Source organism: Citrus clementina, unplaced genomic scaffold (assembly GCF_000493195.1).
Source record: "Citrus clementina cultivar Clemenules unplaced genomic scaffold, Citrus_clementina_v1.0 scaffold_2, whole genome shotgun sequence".
Taxonomy (NCBI): Eukaryota; Viridiplantae; Streptophyta; class Magnoliopsida; order Sapindales; family Rutaceae; genus Citrus; species Citrus x clementina.
The window spans coordinates 32,740,927-32,750,990 of NW_006262688.1; the positions used below are offsets into that span (position 1 = coordinate 32,740,927).

The 10,064-nt window shown below is 32.9% G+C and overlaps 2 protein-coding genes and 1 long non-coding RNA gene across 3 annotated transcripts; 2 read left to right on the forward strand and 1 right to left on the reverse strand.

Moving 5' to 3' along the window:
• Positions 1-70: 70 nt before the first annotated feature.
• On the forward strand, positions 71-1,276 carry LOC112101204. Its single transcript, XR_002907312.1, has 3 exons — positions 71-520; positions 622-765; positions 1,189-1,276. It is a non-coding gene; the product is annotated as an uncharacterized LOC112101204 (long non-coding RNA).
• Positions 1,005-5,085, reverse strand: LOC18052155 (putative PAP-specific phosphatase, mitochondrial). The gene is made up of 9 exons (XM_006449135.2): positions 4,884-5,085; positions 4,665-4,764; positions 4,406-4,508; positions 3,846-4,063; positions 3,482-3,541; positions 2,703-3,085; positions 1,990-2,068; positions 1,859-1,909; positions 1,005-1,364 (listed from the first exon to the last, which is right to left on the reverse strand). The coding sequence occupies exons 1-9, from the start codon at positions 4,982-4,984 to the stop codon at positions 1,215-1,217; spliced, it is 1,245 nt and encodes a 414-aa protein (XP_006449198.1). The 5' UTR covers positions 4,985-5,085; the 3' UTR covers positions 1,005-1,214.
• A 3,299-nt stretch (positions 5,086-8,384) lies between these two features.
• Positions 8,385-9,759, forward strand: LOC18052157. Its single transcript, XM_006449138.2, has 2 exons — positions 8,385-9,427; positions 9,537-9,759. The coding sequence occupies exons 1-2, from the start codon at positions 9,161-9,163 to the stop codon at positions 9,702-9,704; spliced, it is 435 nt and encodes a 144-aa protein (XP_006449201.1). The 5' UTR covers positions 8,385-9,160; the 3' UTR covers positions 9,705-9,759.
• The last annotated feature ends 305 nt before the right edge of the window (positions 9,760-10,064 follow it).

A 10,064-nucleotide genomic window follows, 5' to 3' on the forward strand; every position in this document is an offset into this window, starting at 1 on the left:
AATCGTTTCGAATGGTTGAGTGGGGGGGGGGGGGGGGCGCATTTGTTTAACTATGATCACATATTATTAATGCTATTTTTGGATATCGTGTCGCAGTGCCATTCTTTCCAATAGAAGCTTACCTTGCACATACTTTAATGAGTTTACTACTAATTAATCAACTCTTGTTATTATTAGAGTTTTTGTTAATTACTACGCAGTCTATATTGGTGTGCAATTATATGTACTTTTGTAAAGAAGATCAGAAACACCTGATATTTTACGAGAAAGAAGTCGAGAACTTTCACTAGATCAGGTGGGGGAGGTTGGGGTTCTAAAATCCTGGACACGTGGGGAACGCTGGATGGCGGATGTTCTTGGAGTGATGATCAAACGATGAATCCAGATTCACGAGAAGCAAAGCGTGCCTCAAGCTAATTGATCGAAGACGAAAGTTGACTTTGCCAATTATCCGGCCAGGTGCCCAATCGATATAAAGACAGCTCGTGGCGTGCTCTCGTTAGTTGCCTTTCGTAATAAGGTAAAGAAATGTACAAATATTTGGCTGATTGTACGGCTATCCCGTTTAAAAATAAAATATCTTATTTAACACTGATTTTTTTTTCCAATCGAATCATGCAGAAGTTCAATTCATCTCAAGACCAAGGGTGCTTTCTTTGGGCAAATAATGCAAAATATAAACTGTCATTTGCAAGAATATGCATGGGCCAGATTTGAGCATGACGACCAATTGGGCTTCTAATTATTATTAAGGCATTGTTGGAGGTATAATTCCTTTTCAGTTCCCCTAGAACTCCCCAAACACTTTGAAAAAATAAAAATATTCTGTTGGTCTAGATGAAAGCATATTATGACTGAGAACAAAATTCCCTTTTAGTCGCTACATCCCATTCCTAAGCATAAACCAAGCACTTTGAAAAAATGAAAAAAAAAAAAAAAAAAAAGAACTCGGTAAATGCTATTCCAGAAAATGTAATACTCGAATCCAGAAGGTAGATATATCAAATGGTATTGGCCTTTATCCATTATTACAAATTGAATGAAGATGAAGATCAATCCCAATGAAATAATCGAATGGCTTCACTTTAGCTTTTATACAGTACATATTTCGTGCGATCTTGTGTCATTTTAAGAATTGTAGAATCGCCTAAAACCTAAAACAACTTTCTTTTTTGGTCACTTACACAGAACACGTAGATTGGCAGCATCTACCATCAAAAAATTGATGAACATGAAGAGATCATCTCCACGATCTGATGATGTAAGTTGTCGTTAGTCACAAGAACGCCACCTGAAGGAAATATGGCTCTCCGTTCCGCTTGATCAGCATCAAGATCAATTGGACTTCCTCTCCAGTCAGTAACCTGGTTGAAGAAAATCTTTCAGATTTTAATTGGAAAAATAAATTAATGAATACTATGATTACAATATAAGAGTTGAAAATCTTATTCTTTTATATGAATGAGTGCTTAATATATGTTTATGGAGGTTAGAACACTTGCACTAATGTAAAAGACAAGAAATTACGGAAATATCAGAAAGGAAAACCAACATCATTTACCATAATGATCAGTCAGAAGCCAAATTTTCTGTAACTACAAAAAGAAGCGTGGGTATCCATTTTTATTATTTTTTCACCCCTTCTCTGACACATTATCTATGAAGGCATGGTTACTGCATAATTAGTGCTACAGATATAAAGAACTTGAGTTTTAATCAGTTTAATTGGTTGACATTAGTTTCTATTCTCACGGTGCAACCCAGCAGCATAAATACATTTCAGAATAAATGATGTAACTGAATCTAGTGTACAAATGAAACATCATGCAGCTTCCAAAAGAACCAATGAAACACAAACCTTTCCTCCTGCTTCATGAACACATATTATGCCAACGGCATGATCCCAAGCCTACATCATAAATAATAGCAGAAATAAGCCCAAGCTACTACAATATCTATCAATCATGCAACTAGAAAACAACACAATACCTTTATAATGGTTTGAGCTCTTGCTCGAAGAATGAAAACTGATGCCCTACCTGTAGCCACCATCAAATACTTGCACAAACTGCATAGAAATAATATTAACTGTATCATGCAGGTGTCATGAAGAAGGTTAAGTAAAAACATAGACCATTAAATAATCCTGATTATTGGAGAGATTTTAAAACACAAACGGGAATCGGAAATCACCATATCCTACATAAAGCAATATCATACTTGTAGTTCCACTAACAAGTGTGCTTAAGAAATCACCATATCCTATGTAATGTAAAGCGATATCATACATATAGTTCCGCTTAATAAATCACCATATCCTACCCTTACAGCTGCTTTTTGCAGTTTGAAGCCAGTTGTCAGGTTGATGTCTCTTAACTCTTAAGTCATAGGCGTTGCTTACGGCTTAGACAGCTTAATTATTATGAAACAAACAAAAACTACGACCGAAAATCTTCTAATAGAAAATCAAGGGAGAAAAAAAAAGTCCAAAAATTTTAGTAGTAATTTTCTCTAGCATGTGCTGGTAGGCAAAGTGCACACGGTACATGCATGTGTATCAGTGTATTTAAAGCACATTGCTTCTCTTGAAAAACTACAATTAGTGATCAAAAGCCAGTGACCACTGCCTTTGAACACAAAATCAATTAGAAACTCAAGTAGAAGCAAATTGATTTATTCTATTGATATGAGTAACACCAAACCTGCCACAACATGTGGGCACAAGAAGAATTTCTTCATCCCCAATATTATCTGCATCATTTTTTGCATTGAACAAAGCTGATAGAGGCAATGATTCCCATGTTTGACTGTCTGGAATACAAAAACTTGCTTTATGTACTAAACAACACCTATCAACAGAGCATCTGGTCCAATAATCAAGTGTTTTAGTATCTTGTATACTTGACAACTTCTTCGTCCATGTTCCACAGCCAACATGAGAAACCATGATGATCCCTGATCCAGCTTGGTTGCCCTCATATTCCTGCATACTTGTAGTGGATGTACAGGGCTTATCTTCCAGCCAGTTAGGGCAGCCCATAACTCCTAAAACAATCTCTCCCTCAACGACAAGAGCCAAACCTACCTAAAATTATGGGGTAAGAACTTTTACAAAGAAGAAAGTCCCAGAATAAAGATCATCCAAAATTCAACTAAATTTCAATGCAATAGCAATTTAAAAGATAGATGCCATTGAGGTTGTTCCGCGGAAAACTGCTTCATTGTGATTTTACATTTTTACTTCCAAAAGCAGTAAATTTTGACTGGGAACATTAATCATGCCAAATCAACTATCTCAGTGCTCTGTTAAAACATGGATGCAGGTCAACTGACTAGCTAATTCAAAGGAAATTTAGCAAATACAGAACACCTTCTTCTCTTCTCTAAACAGACTTAACTCAGCATATATTTTACCACACTAAGCAATCTTAAAAATACAAAGAATTAAGCAAATTAGCTATAAGAAGAAAATAAGGCATACCACATATAAGGCCTCACTCCCTCTTAGAAACCCTCGCGTGCCATCAATTGGATCCAGTACCTGGTTTGAAATTATGGACTTGATTAAAGTTGACAAAATACAAATTCAACTGCGAATGCTAATCGAAACAATCAAAGCATACTTGTAATATCAGATAACAAGCCATAAGGCCACAGTTATAGAGTAGAGTACATTCAGAAGTCCTCCCTTATAACAAATAATTGCTCTGTTTATTTACATGAACTAGAGCATGCAGAATTTATCATTGGTTTATGCCTTCATGTATCAATTGATATATAAGCCAAGAGAAAGAAGTTTATGAATCAAAGAATCCGCTTCTACTAAAAAGTTTACATAGACCTACCCAGTACGTGGCTGGCTTCGTACAAAAGACAACAGCATCCTTTCCCCCTCTGTCAATTGCTTCCAGTACATCAGAATGTGTCAATGGTTCATCACCAAAGCCAGAGGTTGCGTTATCAGCTACTGCACTCGCCACAGAATCCACCAGATTATTTGATAGTAAAATGGCAGAGTCCTCTTCAGCCACCAAGGGAATAGAGGGGAATAATTTGCTTAGCTCTGTCACCAAGAGCACAAAAGTAACATAAGATAAGCTTTGGAAAATTTTGTAGACCATAATAATAATAATAATAAGAAGAAGAAGAAGGCCAGAATAGAAGAACCACTATTTTAGCAAGTTCTGATAAATTTTTGCCAAAATCTGATTATTATTATTATTATTATTATTATTATGCGTGCTTGTCATCAAAGTATTTTCTTCAACTCTGAATTAATTTTGCCAAGTATGAAAAATTATGAAACGAAGCACATTCTCATCTAGCTACTAAACTTTTGGTTGTTTCACGCTTCTACTTGAGATGTTCATAAACAAACTATATAAAGAAAAATGTTGTAAATTACCCAAGCTGACTAGAGCCTGCACCCCAAAATCTGCGACGGTGACTGGAGTTTGGTCATTCTTGTCAAGAACCCGACCTTCACCAGAGAATGGAGATTTCTTAACCTAGCAATTGTAACGAATAAACATATAAGAAAGGCCGTACGCTACAGATTATGTTATTGAAAAACTAATAATAATCTCTTCTATTTTCAACATTGCCTCTGGAACTAAACATTAAACAAGCACAAGAAAAGATTAAGTGAAGCTAAGGCAAATTACGTCAATGCAAAGACGACAAGCTCTGTCAACGACGTCCACTGCTGCTTCCAGCTCTCTGTGATATGTCGCTTTATGTTTTGGAAATGGAAGACTCGTCGACCTGAAAACTCAGCAATTAAAGAGAGAGAGAGAGAGAGTAATTTTGAAGTAAAATCGACTGCTGAAAATGAAGGGCTAGAAGAGGTTTGAATTTTTAATTGGAGAGGCAAGTGAAGAGACCTGACGGTGAAGGATCGTCTGCGGAGAGGCGTAGGGGAAGAAGGATGGAGGCAAAAGAATCGAAGGGTGGAGAAATGGCGAGTGTACTGTAGGAGAACCATGGAGAATCAGGAGGTTGATGAACTGGAATTTACAGTGATGATTGTGAGGGGAGCTGTGTGGCATGAAATGGCGAAACTGTGCGAAACAGTTGAGTGATAAAAAGTCCGTTGGGACTTGGAGAGAAGACCGAAGCGCCGAAAAGTGGACTTCAAACGGTTCCTAACACTAGTTGGGCTTAACTAACTGGAACTGTTTTGGGCCACCTTATACTCTGAGTACACTCCAACTCAAGAGAATTTTTTTTTTTTTTTTAAAAAGTAATGCCAAGATCCTTATAATTGACTCTCAATTTAAATACTTATTGGTGTGTATATTTTTTGGATTGTAGAATTAAAATCTAGTATTGAAATCATTGATGACATTTACTTTACAAAATGAAGGTAAGAATCATAATCGAAATTGAAATCATGGTGGCCACCTAAATTTGGAAATGGAGAATGGGAAACCAATCTCCAATTCCCAAGATTCATCAATTTGCCCCCACAAAAATTAAAAATACAAATTTTATCCTCAGTTAAAAAATTATTATAATTAACTAATATATTAGTATAATTGATTAATTAATATATTATTATAATTAATTAATATAATTATTCTAATCAATTTATATATTTTGAATTTTCGATGATGATGATGATGATTATTATTATTAATGTTAGTACTAGTAGTTGTTGTTGGTAATGATAAAAAAACTTTAAATTAATTAATATATTATTAACAATAATTAATAATAATAATAATTTTTGAATAAATAATCACAATAATTAAAATACAAAATAATAATTATGACAATAGTTCATTAAGTACTTTTTAGTAGTTTGTTACAATCTAACTTATTCCGATTCTGATTCCAACACAAAGTAAACATATTAATGGCAATGTAGTTTATTGTGATTCTAGTTTCTATAGTTTAAGTAATAACTTATTTTGATTTTCATTCCTCGTTCTCATTATAGCTTATTCTCATTCCTGCTCATTTTGATTCGAGCACGTTCTGATTTCAATTTAGTAAACGCATCATAAATCTCTTATGATGTGGTATTCATTTACAAATGATAGAACACATTAAATTTATTAGCCATAAAATTCACTATTCAAAAGATAAATACCATATAACAATTGAGACTCAAGTTGAGATGTTGGCATCTTAATCATTATTATTAAAGAAAATAAAAATTTGCGCAAAAACTAAATAAAACTTAAGAGTCAATTTAACTCAATCCATTACTAGCAAATGCGGCTCAACCAAAAATCCGGAGAGCATCTTCATGTAAGGTACCTATATTACATAAAATAAATACAAATATTTAAAAGTAAACAATAAGAGGTTCGCATTGCTATTCACATGTTCATTGGATATAGTTTTTCAAATAAATCTTTTGTTCATAGTGATTTCAAAAAAAAAAAAAAAGTTTGGATGATATTGAGAGTTTTTATTAAAAATTATAAAATTAATTTAATTAGCAAGTTTTTTTAAAGGCGTGTTATGAAAAAAATGAAATAGAATTATCAAATAAGTAAAGAATATTTTAGATATTTTAATGTTAACAAAATTAAACTTTGTTTACAAAAATCTAGGATTTAAACTTTTGCTAGTAGAGGTAAAATAACTTATTTAATCTTCAAAACTCTATTAAAAAAATAACCAAACAACAACAACAAAAAATTTGAAAAGAGTATGTAAGATTAAATAAATACTGATGACCATTAGATAAATCATATCAAACAGGTACTAGAATAAATATTTTAAGCCTTATTTGATATTATGGTTGGACATGTGTAACAAAATTAAAGTATTTTACTAAACAACAATGATCATAATTTGAAAATTAAGTTGAATTTATATCATAATTAAATAATAAAAATTTTATAGTATTTTTATTTTTGTCAAAATTACTATTCATAATTATATTTACCATAACCAATCAACTTTTATTTCACAATCTTTTTTTTACAATAATTATGATTTTAACCTACATTGCCTGGATACTAAGTAGATTTTTAGGTGGCATTTGTTTTTTATCTGAAATCTTGATACACCTAAATTCGTTTAAATTCTAAATAGAATTGAATGTCTAAATCTGAATTATATGTTTATTTTTTTTATGAATAGCTAAAAATAAATATTAAGTTATTTATTTTTTTAACTCAAAAAATCTGAAAACTAATATTTTTATATTTATACCCTCACAAATTATAAATGTTAAACAAATAATAAACATCTCAAATAATATAAATAAGATAATGGATTATCATAACATAAATCATATTCAATTAAATAAAACTCTTTAATATTCTATATTATATATGTTAAACAATTTTATTATAGTTTGTGATGTTTTTATATAAAAAAAATATTCATAAAAAATTATGAAGATAAATAATGCTAATTTAAAGAAAATAAAAAGATAAAAAAAATAATTTACCACTATGTATTATCATAAGTTATATAGAAATGGGTAATAATGTTAATTATTAAGTTTTATTTTAGATTAGGATGAAAATTAATGAATTAGATAGAAATATTTTAGAGAATATTTTTTAATGATATCATTAAGATTTTTTAAATTAAGTGAAAAGTTAAAAAAATTAACTTAGTAACTTAATACTTAATGACTAAAAAATTTCATTAAATTAAATAAATTTAATACTTTAACTGATTAAAATTAAATCAATTAAATCATTAAGTGAAAAAAAAAGAGCCGCCTCTTAGTCAACGTCCATCTGCTGAAAATATCTTAAGAAATCAAATTAACCGAACGATAAACGGAGAATTAGAAAGACGGAAGCTTCCGACAAGCCTACGCAAGCAAGACATCGAAATTGTCCTTATCTGCTTATCCAAATCCTAAACGCCCAGGAGACTCACACGTGGCATCGACCCACAGGATAAAGACCCCAGCGGCCCCCAGTTTTCTTAGCTTTTCCCGCTGAAGAAGCAATAAAATCATCTTTGATAGCCGGTTGATTTAAAAAATACATGGGCTTTTGGCTTTACTATTATATATGATAGAACAACACTTGATTATCCTCAACCTCTCAAAATATTGAAGCTTGATCACAAGGGTTTAGTTTTCAGTCTAGCAATTGATCTGTGTATATCTGAAAATTGGTGTGTAATTGATTTTGGATGAGCTTGAGGTACACAAGCAGGCTGTGTTACCAAGCGGGAATGAGGGTGATGCAGGTGGTGAGAGACCAAGCATCGAAGGGCGACTCAGCGTTCAAGTCTTTGAAAGATTCAGCTTCAGCTTGCTCTTCTTCTTCAAAGCAGGCAAGGTGTTTCTCCGCTGCTGCTGATTCCACTGCTTTCAAGTCTGCCAGAAGCGAGAAGCTTAGGCAGGCAGAGGAGTCTCTTCGCACTGTCATGTACTTGAGCTGTTGGGGTCCCAATTGATGTTTCATTGTTGCTAGCAGCAGCAGCTCGCGCGGCGTCGAAGCATAACAAAGTGATTTTGTAACGCCAGTCCAAGAGAACTTGTAACACGTTTTTGTATGTATAACCCTAGTTATGTGTGTGTGTGTGTGTGTGTGTGTGTGTGTATACATGTCATCTTTGCAAATAAAGGAGACTAATTATCATTACTGTTTTATATTTGTGTCGAGCAGTAAGGTTCGCCTCCGGTGCGATTGTAGATTTTTTTTGAAGAAGATTTAAATACGATTGTAGATTTAAATACGATCGTGTTTGCTATTTGTTAAAGAGGAAAGTTGCTGATATTCGCAACTAAACACTGCTAGAGTTTTGGCCTTTTGGGCAAAGTTGAATCTCATTCGAGGTATTTCTCTTACTGAGGATTTCAAATTTAACACTCTCGTCTGTGTTCAGATCTAAGAGTCATTTTAAATTAAATAAAAATAAATAGAAAGAATGAGTTCAAAAAAATGGTTTGCTGCAATTATGCCTCGTGTTTATATTTTGCTGCAACCTTATACTTCAAATCAGAACTAGATAAGAGAAAAATAATCCACTGGCCCAACCCAATTATTAAACTGGGCTACAAGCCCGTCCAAAAGCTCTACCTCGATCTCCAGTCTCCACCACATAAATTCAGCAATCAACCAGAACCGATAAGCTTTTCGTTTTTCTTCTCATCTTCTATCTAGTTTCTACTTAAATTTCAAAAACAAAAGAAATTAATAAATAAATAACACTAGACTGTAACAGAAGTAGTATGACTTCTCTCAGACCCTTTAAGAGCCACCATCAATCACCATTCATCTTCAGCCCCTCGAAGCTTCAGACAGTAACAATAACTCAAACAAGCTTTGGCCAAGTAAACAAGTTGTGTAACAAAAGAAAATTGACAGAAAGAGGATGTAGTGGAAAAGGAGAAGGAGAGAAGAAGACAGAAAAGCGAAGTTTCTTGTCTCTTGAAGAAGCTGGCTTAGTAGAAGTATCTGGTCTCCGCACTCACGAACGATTTCTATGCCGTTTAACGGTATCTCTTTCCATTTAATTTATATATAAAAAAGAAAAAAACCGAATTTACAGTCTAAAATAACATCTAATGTTATGTATAATGTATGTGCTTGTTGCTGCAAATGCAGATATCATCTTTGAATCTACTCAGAGTGATAGCAGAGCAAGAAGGATGTTCGATTGAGGAACTGAATGCTGGTAGGATTTGCGACTGGTTTTTGAAGGATAAGATGAGAAGGGATCAGAATTCAGAGTCCGCAGTACTTCAATGGGATGATTCCGACTTCCAGTTTTGAGCTCCAGCTCTTTCCCTCCTTAATTAGACAATGTAAATTGTACCGACTATGTGTTTGTTTGAATATTAGCTAACATTATACAATCAAACGCCATTTTATTATCAAATTGATTGAGCATGTTAGAAGTTTTCTTTCTTTTCCCTTGTGCTCGACAATTTTACAAGGAACCAATTTATTTTCATTTTAAAAATTTATCCTATAGGTCTCCTATTTAGAAAACTTTTGACTTAGTGCTTAATTCTTTTCATTTTTTATAGAAAGAAAAACTATTACAGCATATGTTGCAATAATGTAATTCTATTATGTTATTACACCATTTGGTGTAATAACTTTCACATCCAAGATTATAAACCAGATCAA

Excerpts from the sequence above, each read along its gene's own strand:
- LOC18052157 (XM_006449138.2), top strand. The coding sequence starts at position 9,161 with ATGACTTCTCTCAGACCCTTTAAGAGCCACCATCAATCACCATTCATC. Across the intron at positions 9,428-9,536 it reads GATTTCTATGCCGTTTAACG|ATATCATCTTTGAATCTACT; the intron begins GTATCTCTTTCC and ends CTGCAAATGCAG.
- LOC18052155 (XM_006449135.2), bottom strand. The coding sequence starts at position 4,984 with ATGGTTCTCCTACAGTACACTCGCCATTTCTCCACCCTTCGATTCTTT. Across the intron at positions 4,064-4,405 it reads GCAGGCTCTAGTCAGCTTGG|AGCTAAGCAAATTATTCCCC; the intron begins GTAATTTACAAC and ends TCTTGGTGACAG. Across the intron at positions 1,910-1,989 it reads GAGCTCAAACCATTATAAAG|GCTTGGGATCATGCCGTTGG; the intron begins GTATTGTGTTGT and ends TTTATGATGTAG.